We start from the raw sequence: 16,335 nt of genomic DNA, 5'->3' as shown, positions 1-16,335 counted from the left end.
AAGCAGTTGGCTCAAGCATATTACGACCGCAAACTCCTGACAAGGCATGTCCAACTCTATCTGCTTGAATGGTCACTAGGAAGCTGCCTAGTCAAGCAAACACGGTGGACAGTAATTATAGAGTCCTTGCACCTGACGTCAGTTTTCGCTCAAAATATTTCTAGAATTCATGTTGGTACATTTTCTCCTATGTTTTTCTATGTGCTAAGAGAGTGTTTTCCAGCTCGCTGAAGTCCTCTTGCATTGTGACCGACTGTGTCAGATAGAGCAGTCGGAAATATAAAGAAGCATCGTCTGGTACCGTTCAAACACACTGCTGTTATTTAGAGTCGAGATGAGCTGGCACTTCAATGTACGACAGGAAACATGCAGAGCCTTCACTACTTTCCACAACGAGAGAGCTGGATTAAAAGCTGTCATTTGGGGCCATCAGAGATGAAGGCAGCAGAGCGACATCCCCTGGTGCCTTGAGCAGCAAGCTAGCTAAGCCAAGCCAAATCCTTGAAAAAGGCAGTCAGTAGGTTTATATGCCACCTATTCCCACTGCAAATTTAATGACGGACGAGAATGTTATACTTTTTCAGTTTCAGTGATATCCTTGATGCTACTTAACCGCACGTCGCAAAACCTCTTTTCGATTGCAGTCCATTTGCGTCGTCTAGCCGTTGAGAGATCTCATGTATTCAGACAAAACATTGTTATTATGTCTGCAGCTCTACAAAATCTGACATTACGATTGCTTGAAGCTCCGTCTTTTTCTATGAGAGCGATGATTGCTTCCGTAGGTCACGTATTTCGCCATGCTCACTGGGTAGCACCGCTGTCCACAAATCACCAGACGCCACCAGCAGTGACGTAGCTCACGTGAGAAACGACCCATGTATACAGTGATCACAAGCAAGAATATAAGCAGGGAAAAACAACTATTGCAGAAAGAAACAAAAATAGGCAAATAACATACACTTCGGAAATGTCCTGGTTGGAAAAAACCGGGGAGCTTTGTCCTCGTACTTCTTTCTCCCAGTTTCGTTAAAATGAGCGCCGCATATTCTGCTGTCAGAGGTTGGCGTCCACAGAGAGAACCGTCCAGTGGTACCTGCATGCAAAAGAAGCAGTTAGCACCATATTAAGATTCACCCATTCAACTTTGGAGCAAGTGCAACTCAATCTCAGTGGTAAGAATGGATGCAGCAGCCGTGGCGTCTGAACAGGGGCGTCAGTAAACTATCCGGGCAAGGGGGTAGAATTCAGTTCTCCTCCTCCCCCATCGTCACCCCACCGCCTTCTAAACACTTCCAGTACCATTGTGCAGCGGGCACTAAGAACAAGCACATAGTTTATGCCTAACAAACCTGGAGTGGATGCACGCTGAAAATGATAGAAGCACTGTGAGAGTATCTTTGCTTTAGCTGTAGGGTAGTGAGATGAAGCGACATTCCTGCGATGCAATCAAATATTGGTATGTCGGTGCAGGTGGAAGTGGCCAAGAGAGTGAAAAGGGCACATGCAACATCTGGGATTCTTTGAGATTGTCTTTTTTGTTTCAGTCGTATGTTGCACTTATAGGTCAAAAATAATGAATGCTATTTTTATATTTAAAAAAAATGTGTTTCGCAGGTATGTTGTACATATGGGTAAAATGACTTGGGCCACGTCGGACAGTACACACACTGTACCTTCCTGATCATTGTCAGGAAAGTGTAGATAACAAGTAAAAAAATATGGTAAATACCTTTCCTGTTGATTCGCTGTACCCAAATGTTGCGTAGATGGCTGTTCTTCGGAAAGCGATTCCAGGACACATGCTTGGCAGTGAGAGTGGTGTGGGCACAGCCCGGTACACAGCAGGTTGTACCGCCCGTCATGTGGCTTCTGAGGGTGACCTAAGAAGATACTACATTCAGCTGACATCTCGAATAGTGAAATAAATAAGTGAAGTGACCATCAGTTTCAAAGTTGCAGTTGCTGACATAACTCGCTTGCTAAGGGCCCGCTCAACTCACAACCGCTGTTAAGAGCGATTGTGAAGCTATGCGATGTACTACATACGCATACCAGCCGCGACGATGAATCACCGGCGCTCGCGGACGGTCAGCGAACGCGAGAAAAGTGACGCCGCGCGGACGGTTGTTGACGAGCGCTGCCGAGGCACGCCGACCGCTGGTACAGCTTCGCAAGCGTCCGAAGGGCAAAAAGATCGCAACGACAAAGCACCGTCCCGAATGTTGAGCACGCAAGCAGTACTCGATATCCCACGCTCACATTTCACAGGGCGAGCGCATCACGAAGCGAAGGCATGTCGGCCTTCGCTTCGTGATGACTACTTTATTTCTCTGCTTACAGCGGTGACATTTGTAGTGATGTTCGAAACTGCTCTCTCGCGACCGCACACGAGTTAAATGAACGGCCTAGGAGCGGGATAGAGCGTAACGGCAACAGTCAGTACTCACCCCGGGAGCGGCGAACGAAGCGGCGTGGTGTCCGTCGACGGCCGCGTCGAAAACGATGGAATATGCACAAAAACACGTAATATACAGAAGAAATACAAAGCGCTGAACGAAATAGATACACTTATGAACAAGAAAAATACACTGGAGTAGATAAAAAAGAGGATTATTAAGTATAAACAACGAAGATGAAAAGTATGTCTAGAGCGAGGTGATGCGATTCCAACGGAGAGCAGCCAGACGACGGGGGCCGACAGAACACCGATCCCAAGATTCCTCGCGCGCGCGCCGGGGCGCTTGGGAGGACTGCAAATGGTCTATTGCGAACAGGTCCGGCGTTTAGGGCTTACTCGAGCACGAGGACGTGACTTGAACAAAGAAGTATACAGGGGAATCGCGACAGTTTCCAGCAGGCTTTAATTTTACTATTCGCTTAAGGATTAGCGACCGTGTCTAAGACGAGCGCACTCGAAATAGCAACTTCTGCCTTCAGGCGAACCGGCGCAGCGCCCTTTGGCCTCCTTCACGAAACAACAAAACTCCGCGCGTTATGTCCGTGCCACGCAGTCTACACGAGAGCGTCCGAGACGAGCGGGAGAGCCCGGCCCTCTTTCTCGTCATCCCGCCACGAAGCGGCGACCGGCGGCGAATGACCACGCGAATCCGCCTCGAAGCGAGCCGAAGCCGAAGAGCGCAGATACATGAGTAGGCACCTTTCTTCCTTTCCCATCACTCGTAGAGAACCAGCCGTATACGAGGTGACGGCGCCGTTGCGAAGCGAGCGTCGACTCAAATTCCCCGGAAATATACGAAGTCACGTGACCCCCCCTTCATGGACGTCACCCCGCAAACCCTCATCCAACCCATGGCCTCCCCAAAGGGATCTTATGCTTCGGCAAAGTCATAAACTCGCCGACCTCATGAACTCACGCCCCTCACCGACCTCACAAACACACGTCCATTGAACTCATGAATTCATGAAATCACCGAACTCACACCCTTCACTCAACCTCAAACTCACGAGATTTCGGGGTTTATAAACTCACTCATGAGTGAGTTTTCCTGAGGTGAGAGTCGATGAGCAAGTGAAAGGGCGTGCTCGTTGACACTGTGCACATTGCATTTTTGCGGCCGAAACGTATTCCGAGTTTCGTAATTCGCTGGGATTCGTCTATTGTTCGCCGGGATTAACTGTTTCCCTGTTCCGCAAAAAGTTAACTCGAAAAAAAATTTTTTTTTTTTTTTTAGAGGGTAGAGTTTGGAACGTTTATGAACGCTTTTTTTCATTTCGAAGAATATCACTCGTTCACCACGTTGATATAAAGTTCCATCGACTAAGGAAACGCATTAGACATTCTTTCGCAGAGTGCTATAGCACTCTGCGAGAATGCAACCCACGAGTCGAGATCAAGTCATTCCAACTTCCGCCCCGGATTCCACATCCCGTCTTTTTCTCAGCCCCCAATAAAAGCAACAGAACAACAACAACAACAACCACAAGAACAACAAAATAAGTTCTCGCCTCGCAAATTTAGGAGGTCGCTTCGCAGGCGCCAGCCACCGCGAGACTTTCTCTCGAGGCCTCCTCGGCAAAAAATAAAATCCAGCTTCTTCCGGTTCCGGTCCGTTTTCACCCTCTTCTTAACTCCCACGTACTCTTCCCCACGTGCCTTTCCTCTTCTCTTTCCTTCCTTTGAACCGACTCTCCACCCTCCTCCCCAAAACCGAAAGGACGCGCATTTTAATGAAGTCTTCGCCAGCGGCCGAAATCCCAACAGGCACACACGCTGACTCGCCCTGGCGTTGACAGTAACTTAATCTGCATGTAAGTTCTCTTCCCCACCTCCCCGGAAAGATTTCCCTCGTCTTAGCTTTCTCGTACTACTCGTTTATCTTGCTTTTATTAGGCATTCTCGAGGGCGCGGATTGGAGGAGCCGCACAGCGTCCCCAACCGTCTTAATGCAGCCACTCAAGTTAGCAACGCCCGACTGCAATAGACCGTGGATGACGCTACGAGCCATCGACGCCAGTCCGATACCCCATAAGTGCCACTTGACCTTTAGGGGAAAAAAGCAGGGGCACCTAGTCACGTGACTTATTTTGCCGCGCAGGATTGGCTGGGATATGGCTCGTAACATCGGCTACGGTTCACGCGGTAAGGTGAAACGAAATATAGCTTCTGCCGCGCCCGTGCGCGCGCGCGCGCGCAGTCTTGTCGCTTCGCGTGCCGAGGGCGCCCAAGTCAATTAATGTCGCTTTACATTGTTATAGTGTTCGGCGCGCCGTGCGACAATAGAAGACACCGATAACATTAAAAAAATGTTGAATAGTAAGCGGGAGTATGGGGAACGTCGCTACGATCCGTTCACCCTTAAACTTGGCAGTGTGGTGGACGATGTGCGCTCACCGGAGACCAATCAGCAGCTTTTTTTTTCGTCACCCGACTCTCCTCTCCCTGCGCGTGGTTATGGGAAGGGAGCGTGATCACGTGATCACGTAGCTTCCACCGCACTGTCAGCTTAGCAGTGACCTGAATAGAACCGAGGGAATATGGCAAGAGACAGAAGTTAATCCGCTTCCGAAGTGGGATAGAGAGCCGAATTTTTCGCGTCTACGGTACCCGCGGGGCCTTGAATTGCGAGCGGAAATAATGAGATGTCAGATCGGGTGAGAGCTACAGGGCTCGAGATTTTTGGCAGTCCCATTCCTTCCCTACGCATTACAGTCCCCCCCCCCCCCCCCTCCCTCCCCTCCCCCGCAATCTACTCTTCACGTATATGATTTTGAATTCGGAATTGACTCTGGTTGGTTGAAGATCAGATCTCTAGCGACTTACTGTGTTTGTGTGACGCGAGTGCACGCGCGTGCCCATCAGGGAGGCTGTACACACAAATACACACGCACACAAAACCCCGCATCGTGCTTAATCTAAAACTCGGGCTGCTTTTCAATGCTCTTTTTTTTTTTTTTAGATTAACAAACATTGACTGCGTTATCATTCCGTCCAATTTTCGCCGAGCCCGATAAACACACATCGATGTACGCTCGGTCCGAGTTGGAGCGAAAGCTCGCGCTGCGGAACCCAGGGATCCTGGGTTCGAGCCCCACCCCTGCCCGTTTCGATCTGGATGAGCATCGTACCGGCGTGCGGTCGTGTATCGCTACTGCGTGGTGCACGTTAAAGACCCCAGGCTAGCGGTTGTACTGCACTGGCTAAATTGCTCATCTACAGCGTGCGACTCGTCGCAACTTTAATGGCTGACCAACTACACGCTTTATAAATATCCCCATAACCCGATATTTTTTTTCGGTCCGAGTAGAACGCTTTCTCCGTCCCGTGAGTGGCTCGATTCCCCTTCTCTTTCCACCGCCAGTTCAGAACAGAAATCAAACAGTGCGCCACGCGTAACAAGGCCTATACGCACCCTATTTTTCTTATTATTTTTTTATGCTACTGTTTTCCTTGTTTTGTGTTCTGAAATCACGAAATGCTAAGCAGGCATGAACGGCTCCTTCTATTATGGGTAGCACTTTCCGCATCCTACGTTGTATTACCATAGTGCGTCGAAAAGACGATATGGCAGGCGCTGCTTCTTTACAGAATGATCTACATACCATTCCTGCAAGTTTCGACCTGGAAGCGCCCTTTATAGACGCTTTTAGTTTCCTGTCCTTCTCAGTCATGTGGGTTCCGTATCTGGCATGCGGGATAAGAAAAATAATAAAAGATTTCAACCTGGGATATGCGAGAAAATTCAGCTGAGGCAAAACAAGAATGTGTTTGTCACGGAGTGGGTGGTTAAATTAATAAAAATAAAGCAATGATCCACTCTGAGGATAAACGAGAAATTACGGAAAAAGAACAAAAGAGCTAAGTTCGACCGGTGACTAGCGCTAGGTCCACGCCAGGTGAAAAATCAGGAAAGAGAGACGATGACACCGGGAGGATAAGCAAACAAAAGATTAAAAATTTAATAAAGTGAAATACTACGCCGCGGACGGCAAAAGAGCACTCTACACAAACCTCGCTCCAGTTAAACGCAATGGGGTCCCGCGGGCCAGAAACTAATACTAAAAAAGTCACGACACTCGTAAAACAGGATCGAGCCGACAAAACCGCGACGAAATCCCAACACTAACCAAAAACAAGGGCAAACCGAGACGGAACTCGAACGTTACCGCTACCCAAAAGGGACAATAGGGAGTTTTCGTAGATCGTCTTCGCCGTCCCGCAAGGCCCTCCGCAACCCGCTACGATAGCGGGAACTCCACAGTCAAGGCTATCGGCGCGCAGGCGCAGTAGCAACTTCTTCGTTGCGGAACGCTTAGCGGAGGGGTCAGCGCGGTCTACGAAAACTCCCTAATCCCCCAAAACAGTCGCGACAGAAAGTAGCGCCACGTATAAAAATGTCCCAAAGTTCAACAGTTCGTACTTCAGAGCCGGAGGATGAAGTAGACAAAACAAACAAAAAACAGCTTAGCTTTCCGGTAGGTGCTGAGTCCAGAGCAGTCCGTTGTCTGGAGATGTCGGCCGAAGAACGATGTCTCGGAGTCAGGCGGTCCGGTTAGAAGCTTGATGAGGTCGACACCGCGCACCACACATCCACGCACGCTTCAGCACAACCAACTCAAACACTTGCCCGACAGGCAGGGCAGAAGCCGAAAAATTAAACGTTCAAAAACTCACGTGCAGGGAGTGACTGCGTCGAGCAGCACCCCGGCCAGCTCCGGGGCTCCACTACCTCCTTTGTTCCAGAACCCCTTTTTATAGGTTCGACTACCGACCAACCTCCCGTTTTCCCGCCTTTCGGGTCAGTCCACTTCCCAGAAAAGCAAAGGTATCCGGCGCCGACCCAAATGGGAAAACATACAGGCCATCCATTTCCCCCGTACTAGTCCAAAAACATCAATTATCGTCGATACGTAGAACCCGACAACAACGACAGGCGCCAGACTGAAGAAAGTCGCCGCCTTCAAAAGGCGCGCCAGCCAGCTTAGACATCTTTGTATCCCGGCGTCGCCTTCGCGTGTCAAATCGGCACCAGAGTCCGCAAACGCACCCCTCCGTCCGCGAAGGCCAAGACACAAATTAACTTTGCCCCGGGTTGAAGCCTAATCTGAGTCGCCCGTCCACAAATACCTACCCCGAAAACGAGCAACCCCGTTGGGGACGTAGAAAGGATAATACGACGGGACGAACTGGAGATTAAAAGCGGCACGGCACTCCCCGTTCCCGGACCGTACCGACACTTAAAGTGGTCCGAGAAAAAAAAAAAAAAAAAGATAATAAAAATGAAAAACAAAATCAAGAAAAGCCTGAATTTGTGACAGTGTTACAATCACGCATTTTTTGTGAACACCTTCCACCGGCGTGGAGAGATCACGGCGATGTTTTAACGCATACCAGGAGTGACGACATTCAAGATGGCTGCGCCTTTGTGGAAAAGGTGTATAACCCGCGTGCTTTTTTCGTTTGCACTACCGCGCAAGCATCTTTGAAAGAACCCCATTTAGCAGTCACACTCCACTGGACAAACTTGATCCTCTAGTCTAGGGCAAAGAAACAAACAACTATTATACGCACAAACAATACAAACAATATGACTGTTTAAAAAAAAAAAAGACATGACTTGCAAGGAACGAAAGTATGCAGGCGGACTGGTTAGGATACATCATAATCTAACCCCTGAGATTAGGAAAAATAAGACGTACAAGAAATAACGTACAAGACGACGACACAAATCCTCAAACGCAGCTGAGTTTATTCACAATCGGAAACACCATTTGGAGGAGTTGCTCGATAGCCAGTCTCCCCTTCACGAAAAGGCTCGTGCTTGTCCGCCTCTTGTGAACACAGAAGAAGCGTGAAAAATGCATCTTCATCATCTAAACTAGCCAAACATATCTCTGAATGTAATGCGTGCTCGCCAATAGTGGAAGAGATTTCTATCCTGCATGTGCAAAGAAAGCGATTATTTCAAAATGATCTTAAAGAAAACCCAGAGTTGAAAGACTGTAAGGAAATTCTGTGTGCCACCGTTAATAGCTTTGAACGAACGCGTGATAAAGTTCCTTCTGTCGTGAGTTTCTGTTGGAGTTGTCGAAGGGTGGGGGGGGGGGGGGGGGGGGGGTTGCGGTCTTTCACCCGGTTCACATAGCCTTGACGGGAATTATCATGCCGGGTAGCTTGGTGGCGAGTGTTTGCTGGTGGTGTTGTGTCTGAGTGGAGGCCAGTCAGCCTGGCTCAGTTCCGCCAACTTTGCTGTGATGTCTTTTTTTGTCTTCCCTCTTTCCTGTCTGTGTGGACTGCTAAAATCTGTCCCGTCGGGAATAAACTCAAAGGCCACTGGCTTCGCAACACTTACTTTGTTTTCCCTTCTGCAATGCTCTGACTGACTGAATAAACTCAGCTGAGTTTGAGATATTGTGCCGTCTTGTACGTTATTTTACTTCTTTTTCCTTGCGGTTTAGATTATAAAAAAAAAAAAAACATAAAGTGGGAGGTTTTTTTAAGTACATCGTTTAGTTCTTTTATCGTTTTAGTTTACATGCATGACGTAGGTGAAAGAAACTGCTCGTATTTCAGGTAAAGTGAACATGGTCAACTCCAATGGGCGCTTCATTCCGGGGTACGGTGATAGATGACAGCATGCCGCTTCCATGCTCGTCCACATCGAAACGTGCAGGTGTGGGGATTGAGCCTAGGACCTCTGGATTTGTAAGTGTGAGTCGTCTGTCTATGTGCTTCGAGCTGCTGTGCGCTGACACACTTAGCCACCGATCCCTGTCGAAATCACCATGTGCTCAGCGATCTAAGGACCTGTCCGAACAGGAATCATGAGACGACGCGACTCCGACATAAGTCGTACCCATCTTTTTTTTATATTTCGCCAGTGTTTGATGTGGGGGCCTTGAGCATGCTCATCACGTGAGTCCGGACAGCCACTCACAAGCTTTGTTGGCTGTCGGTCAATTGCTGAAGGCCTCTGCTTCTCTTCGAGTCCCGAAAACGAGAAAGGGGAGGGCTGTGTTCGAAATATTACCCACATAGATCCGAGCTACTCCGGCGGGTCGTGTCACGTGATAAAAGAGAGTGTCGCTGAACGCTGGTTGGTTTTCGAACGTAAGGGTACAAAACTTTTACCTTGGAGTAAGGCGGAGTAAATTTTAGAACACGTCCAAGGTTACGAGGGCCCAGCAGAACAGATGGACAGCATTGGCAGGTGGCGCGTGACGTCAAGTCTGACGAGCATCGAGGTCACCGAAAAGCGGAGTTGAAGCGAGAAGGAAAATCGTGATTTGGGCTTGGTGGTGTTCAAACAGACATCGGACTGCCGGATGCTTCAACTTTTACGATTTTTGCCGGAACCGTGTGGCCTCACGATTTCTGAAGTGTCCTGTTTGAACAGGCCTTAAAGGGATATTTCAACGAAATTTGAAATATACCCGTCGTGTTCAGAAATAGGCTCAATATGATACACAATATCCGTAAATGACAATCGCACGTTTGTAGTTTGAGGCTGATGGCTGTAGTTTTTGTTACAAACGGCCCACTCTGGCTAACGCTCGAGCAGCAGCCAACGGAGAGCACGTCCCATCCACCGCAATCGTGACTTAGATTGTCTCGGAACCTTACGTCAGGACGCAGCGGACGCTACGAGCTATCCCAGCCAATCCCGCTCTGTGGACGTAGCCCGTGGTACACTTTCCGCGCGTCGCTGTGGCCCCTCTCTAAGGTCACGTGACATTCGCATGACTTTTGATAGGCCCCGATGGCACGTAGTATTCGCTGAAAGCAGCCCAAGCACACCAGCGATTGGGCCACCTCAAGTAACCATAAAGCTGTCTGTACGAAATTTGACTGACGGGTTAATCTTCTATAGTCACCTTGTACTGACGTCACATCGCATACTTTTGAACACCATGTAAAAGGAGGAAAGGGAAGCTGCTTTTGTAAGAATTTTGAGTGACAGGTTAATCTTCTATAATCTTCTGGGAGGAGAATAGCGACGCCTATGCAAATCTGGGAGGTACAAAGGAGGATCCTGATAAGAGAGGAGCTCCTTCTTCCCCCCTTACAAAAAAATGAATTGCTTTTCAATTGAAAGTGTAAAGGACTCACTCAATAGACGGCATTCAGTCTCAACTGAAACTCAATTGACTTTTTCTAATGAGTCCCTATTGAACCGTACCAGGGTATTGGGCACTGGGTCTTAATTGAATTTTTTTGCAATTGCATTTCAATTGAACTTTGACAATAGTGTTTCAATACAACTTTTGCTATTGAGCTTCAATGAGAATATTGCAGTTGAGTCTCAATTGAATTTTCGCAACGTGTTTCAAAAGAATTTATTTCAACTGCGTTTAAAGAAAATTGCAACTGGTTGAGAATTTTTTTTTGTAGGATTCCTTAAAGCATGCAACATGAAGAAAAAGCACATGGAGGAAACGAACACAAACATCATAACTAAGCACTCACAACCCGCTAATCGTACTCCCCTTGACTACCCCCACCGCCTTATATACCCTACATAAGAAAGGTATCCATTTGGCCGGTGACCACCTCAGCATTTATTAAGGTTGCCAGTTTGCTATTTCCTCCTTGGAAGTCTCATAAATGATAAACAATGTTTCGACGTATTGGAGTCTATATCTTGATAGAAAAACATTGGTACAAGCAATAATCGTTCGGTGCAGTAATCCACAATTACGACCAAACTCAATTGCGTTCCTAATGAGTAAATTCAATAGGATCGATATTGAGTTTCTTATGACCAAACTCAATTGCATTCCTAATGAGTAAATTCAATAGGATCGATATTGAGTTTCTTACGACCAAACTCAATTGCATTCCTAATGAGTAAATTCTATAGAGTCGATATTGAGTTTCTTATGATAAAACTCTATTGTATCCCTAATGAGTGAATTCATTAGAATTGATATTGAGTTTCTAATGATCAGACTCAATTGCATTCCTAGTGAGTGAAGTCAATAGAATCGAAATTGAGTTTCTTATGATCAGTCTCAATTGCATTCCTAATGAGTAAATTCAATAGAATCAAAAATGAGTATCTAAGGATTAAACTCATTAGACATTGAGTTTGTATTGAGTTTCAATTGACTTTATAGGAACACAATAGAAAGTCAATTGGTACTCACTGATTATTTTTGTAAGGGCCTTTTCTCTGGAGGTCATCGGAAATCACGTCATGTGCAAGCCACGTATAATAATGTAGAGGGACAATAGCGACTTCTCGGACACACACAAGAGAGTCTCGGGAAGGGGGGAGTTCCTCCTTCAGCTCCTCTCTCGTCGTGGCGGGAAGCGAGACAGTTCCGTCACTACCTGTCAAGGTTCCTAGACGAGCATTATAAACGAGGCCATAGCGACATCCACCAGGTGCTCTTTGCTAGTCGATTAATTCGTTTTAAAATTCCTTTTCGTGTCTTCTTTAACGAGATAGTGGTGTGTCCGATTTGATACTGCTTTTTGGAACACGTATAGACAGAGAGATAAGCGCCGAAATTTTGTTGTAGTATCCCTTTAAAGGGCCACTGAAGAGATTTTTTTTTTGTCTTTTAAACAATTTGGTTGGGACACGCGCGTCAAAAAATTATTTTATGCGAAAAAATATTATTTTTTTCTTGTGCAATATTGACGGCGCGAGACGCAATTTAGCCGTTAGTCACCTCCTTTCCACATTTCTCTCTCGGCATTTCGGGTAGAGGAGAGAAGCCGCGGCATTGAGAAGCTGTGGCCATCACGTTGAAGGGGAGAAAGTGTATGACCATCTCGTTAAGATGGAAAAAGTCTTTGACCATTTCGTGACGTCATGAACTTTGCGCGCATAATTCAGACCGAACGAAAATAAATCTCGCGCCGTTAATACTGCTCTAAAAAATTAACTTTTTGACACGCGTGTCCCACCGAAACTGTTAAAATTTTTGTTGTCTTTTCAGTGGTTTTTTAACACGTTTTGGTCCACCGTGTTATCAGAAGAAAAAAAAACATCGAATAACGACTGACTTTTGTCGTCGCCTCTTGCGCTAGGCTACTCCCAAATCGAACGTGAAGAGGCAGACATTACCATCTCTCCACACCACGAAACCCGACCAGTTTCTCTTGACCTCCTCCTCCCCCTCCTTCACACCAGACAGAAGCCTCGCGGTGAAGCCAACCAAAAGGTTCGCCTCCGCGCCGCCGCTGCCGCCCGCGAACGATAGATGGCGACAGTGTACGGGCGGGCCCGATCCCTCCCCCCCCAAAAAAATATCCAAGGGACGCCGGCGCATCCTGTGGGCCACCGTGCGAGAGAGAGCGCGAGCGAAAGCCTTCCACAACTTGGTTCCTGCCGAAATATTTCGGACGCTCGCTCCGGCCACTCTCGCGCGCGTGAGCCAGAGAGTTTGCCACGGGAATCCTACCAACACGTCGCACTGACTACCACCACCACCACGGCCGGACCAACAACACCTTGTTGTTATCGCAGTACGTAAGAATCGAGTACATTTAATTGGTCGTCCACTTCTTCGTCTGCTCGGCCTGAAGCTGTGTGCGTGGTATGTTCGGCTGGCGGTGGTGATGTGGTGACACTTCTTTCGGTGGTGGTTTCTTCGCGCGGTTTGTGGTGATGGTGGTGACGGTGGGGGTTGTTCGGTTGCTGGTTGTCGCGGCGAGTGTTGGTTCGGGGGCTTTTGTTGGCCAACTTTGAAGGAAGAGGAACGGATGACAGGCTCATGTTGGGACTTGGTGTGGAGAGGAGGCGAGGGCCACGTCGTGTCGGAGTGGAAAGTTGAGCGGAGCAGGCGGAGGAAAAGGGTGAGTTTTTGGGGGCCGTACGCGTCCGGCTCGTGAATGCAATAATTTCTTTAACTTGTTTTTTTTTTTTCTTTTTTTTTTGTGATTCGATAATTTCTGTGGTGGCTGTTTCTGTAGTTTCACTTCGTGGATCCTCTACGTGTTTATTCAATCAATCTTAAATGTAAAAAAATGAAAACTAGGTGCCCCACGTTGGGCGCCAAATGTTGGTTTACTAGAATGCAAAGCAAAATATAGGGGTTTGCGACTTAGAAGTGCATATGTGAGTGTTAGTTTGATAATGGAATGGCTAATCTGTGTGTTCACAGTATATAACCTTTTCCTGGCTGCCTGAAACTTGGAGCCGCACTGTTTTTCGGGATTACACGTCTTGGTTTGTGCCGCACGTGTTGAAAGGACTGGAAGCAATTTCACGATACCTTATCAAGTTATCTCGTGTCATACGCGTCAAGGCAACATGTATATTGGAGATGGGCCACATCAGTAAGAATCAGATTTTTTGTTTTTGACTAGCTACCTTTTTGTGATAGTCTCCTGAGATTACGTTACTTGTTCGAGCAGAGCATAGATATATTATGAAGTTGCCGCCTTAGATCGTTCCCTGAGCTCATCCGGGGTTTGAGCGAAATTTAAATGCGCGTGAGTGCACTTCGTATACCCACCGAAGATCTAAAAGCCAACATCGTGAAAACTGCCCAAATTCCTCGCGCTAATATTTCCAGTGTTTGTGTTGGTCCGTTGCATACATATGTCGCCTGTTGCGAGCGCGGAACAAAGAAACTTCATTACACATAAAACAAGCGAATGCTTCCTCCGCTAGCTTCAGCGGCGAACCGGCCCGACTTCCTGCGCTCCATGTCTTCTCGTGCCCGGTATTCCAAGAGCAAAAACTTAGGTCTCCCCGTTCCCCCTCTCGCGCGCTCTCTCCTTCTCCGAGACGGGTTCAGTCCTTTCCGAGAGTACCTTCACCGCTGCCGAGGACGAGCGCGAGCGAAGCACGACTGGCAGCCGAGCGAACTTGACCTTGCCCAAGAACTCGATTATAAGCACCACCTGTCTCCTCTCCCCTTCCGTTTCCCCCTTTCAACTCCCGGTTATTTATTAAACACTCTTTTCTTTTCTCCTCTCTTACGTCTGTCTTCTTTCTCCCTTTCGCCCCCTTAGAATCCTTGCTCCGCTTTTTTTTCTTCTCCATCCTCGCCGAACTTCGCCCGTGATAATTTCGAGTTGGAAGGAAGGATGATCGTTCTCCTCTCGTTTTGTCCATCCGTGCAAAGAAAAACTCTCTCACGCACCTTCTTTCTTTCTCCTTCGTTGCTTGCTGGATGACTGCTTTCTGCTTCCATCCTTTCGACTGCCCTTCACTGTTCGCAGTGCTTTTTTCGTGCTTTCGCTGGCTCACTCGTTCTTTCCTCCTGTGTCGTTCCATCATCACTTAGGCTTCATTTTTTTTTGCGTTTTAGGTTTTGTCACTTTGTGTTTGTCTTTCCGCTGCATTGTTCGCGGCAGAACGAACACGCATTCCCACCGTCTGATTTATATGAATCTATTCATTTTGCGTATAGTTTCACGTAATAGGCTCGTGGAATAAGTTCTGTCGTCCTGTCTCTTAGAGAGAGAAAAAAATATACACCCGGACAATTTGTTTTGTGCTGATATTTTTTATTTGCCCCTGAATATATATAGATATATATATATATTTTTTTAATTCGCATTTGCTCCCACGTGTTGAGTTTGTCTTGGGAAGGGGGTTTTGAGACGCATCTGGCAATGGCACGACATTCGCTGCGCCTTGCTGTTTTTATTGGACGATGGTTTTTTGATGTCGTTTAGCGGGTTCATAAAAAGAGAACAGGGAAAACAAAACCGTCCAAAGGATATCTGTGATGATTTTCGAGCATGTGTTTTGATATTCGAAAGGACTGCATGCCGAGAGTCTAGAAAATTGAGCGTCGTGTCGATCTTGAAGTTTCTTAATTTTTTTTTAAAGTACCTATTCGCTTGTGCATGGTAAATGAGGGGTGGCCAATTTCGTTAAGCCGCACGTATTTTGTGTCTGTGTTATCATGCCGGTACCTACCAGTGCTATCGGTATCGCCTTACCAGTAACGGCGTTACAGGTAACGGGTATCTTTTTTCTCTAACGCAGTATAACGTACTCGTCACATTTTCAAAACAGCAATGCATAACATACTTGTTACATTTTTTTTTTTTCAAAACGGTAACGCATAACGTTGTTACGGCACTTATTTTGAGTAACGAGAAACGTAGTCGCGCTAGCATTACATCTTCCCAAAACTTAACATAAAAAAGCACACATCAGTTTTGTTTTTAGGCGCCACGTTATTTGAATCTGCGTTTGTCTTCGCGTTTTTCTTCGCGTATTTCGTCGTGAGGGTTTAGGTAAAACCGTAGAAAAGGTAAGGTAAATACTAGTTATGTTAAGTTTCTGCGTGGACATAATTTGTTTTTAAATATGTTTTAAGTAATGAGTAACGTATTTGGTTACGTCTATTTGGTCACGTCCACAGCACTGATATCAGGCTCGTAGCCAGGATTTTGTTTCGGGGGGGGGGGGGGGGGGGGGGGGGGCGGCCATGACAAAATGCCGCATGAGGGGAGGGGGAAAGGAGGACCCAGCAAAATAGAAGATTTCGGGGGGGGGGGGGGGGGGCAAGGTCTGGGCCCCATGCCCTCCCCCCCCCCCCCCCCCCCCCCCCCTGGCTACGTGCCTGACTGATCAATGTTACTGGAACAACTTTTTCAAAGGAGGCTCTATGCAGAGCCTGCTTTGAAAAAGTGGCTTTGATCCGTACTCGAGAACCGAACTAATGTAAAGTCCCTTCATGTTTTCAAAGTAGCTCAAAGTGCGTCAGTGATCTCCACTATAGGGGGCTGGGTAGCGTATTGAGCAGGCAGGTATGAAGCCACCGGAAGTAAGCAGCTTGTTCCGGAAGTAAGCGCTTGACGGGCTTTTCAACTCTTCCGAGTGCTGGTTCGAACAGCGTTTAGGGCGCTGGATTTTTTCTTTTCATCTCAAGAGAGCCTGCTTGCTGCGCAGTAACAGT

General features: G+C 47.3%; 1 protein-coding gene across 1 annotated transcript in view; it reads left to right on the top strand.

Annotated features, from left to right (window-relative positions):
- Window positions 1–12,795: 12,795 nt before the first annotated feature.
- The window catches only part of LOC8025447, a 140,071-nt gene continuing 136,531 nt past the window's right edge, over window positions 12,796–16,335 (top strand). Inside the window, exon 1 of the mRNA XM_042289275.1 lies at window positions 12,796–13,267. Coding sequence (XP_042145209.1) covers window positions 13,175–13,267 — 93 coding nt within the window. The 5' untranslated portion in view covers window positions 12,796–13,174. The remainder of the gene's footprint in view (window positions 13,268–16,335) is intronic.

Source organism: Ixodes scapularis, unplaced genomic scaffold (genome assembly GCF_016920785.2).
Source record: "Ixodes scapularis isolate PalLabHiFi unplaced genomic scaffold, ASM1692078v2 PGA_scaffold12__126_contigs__length_90152505, whole genome shotgun sequence".
In the NCBI taxonomy this organism is placed as follows: domain Eukaryota; kingdom Metazoa; phylum Arthropoda; class Arachnida; order Ixodida; family Ixodidae; genus Ixodes; species Ixodes scapularis.
The sequence above is the reverse complement of the archived record's forward strand: the minus strand, read 5'-3'. Positions and strand labels throughout refer to the sequence as shown.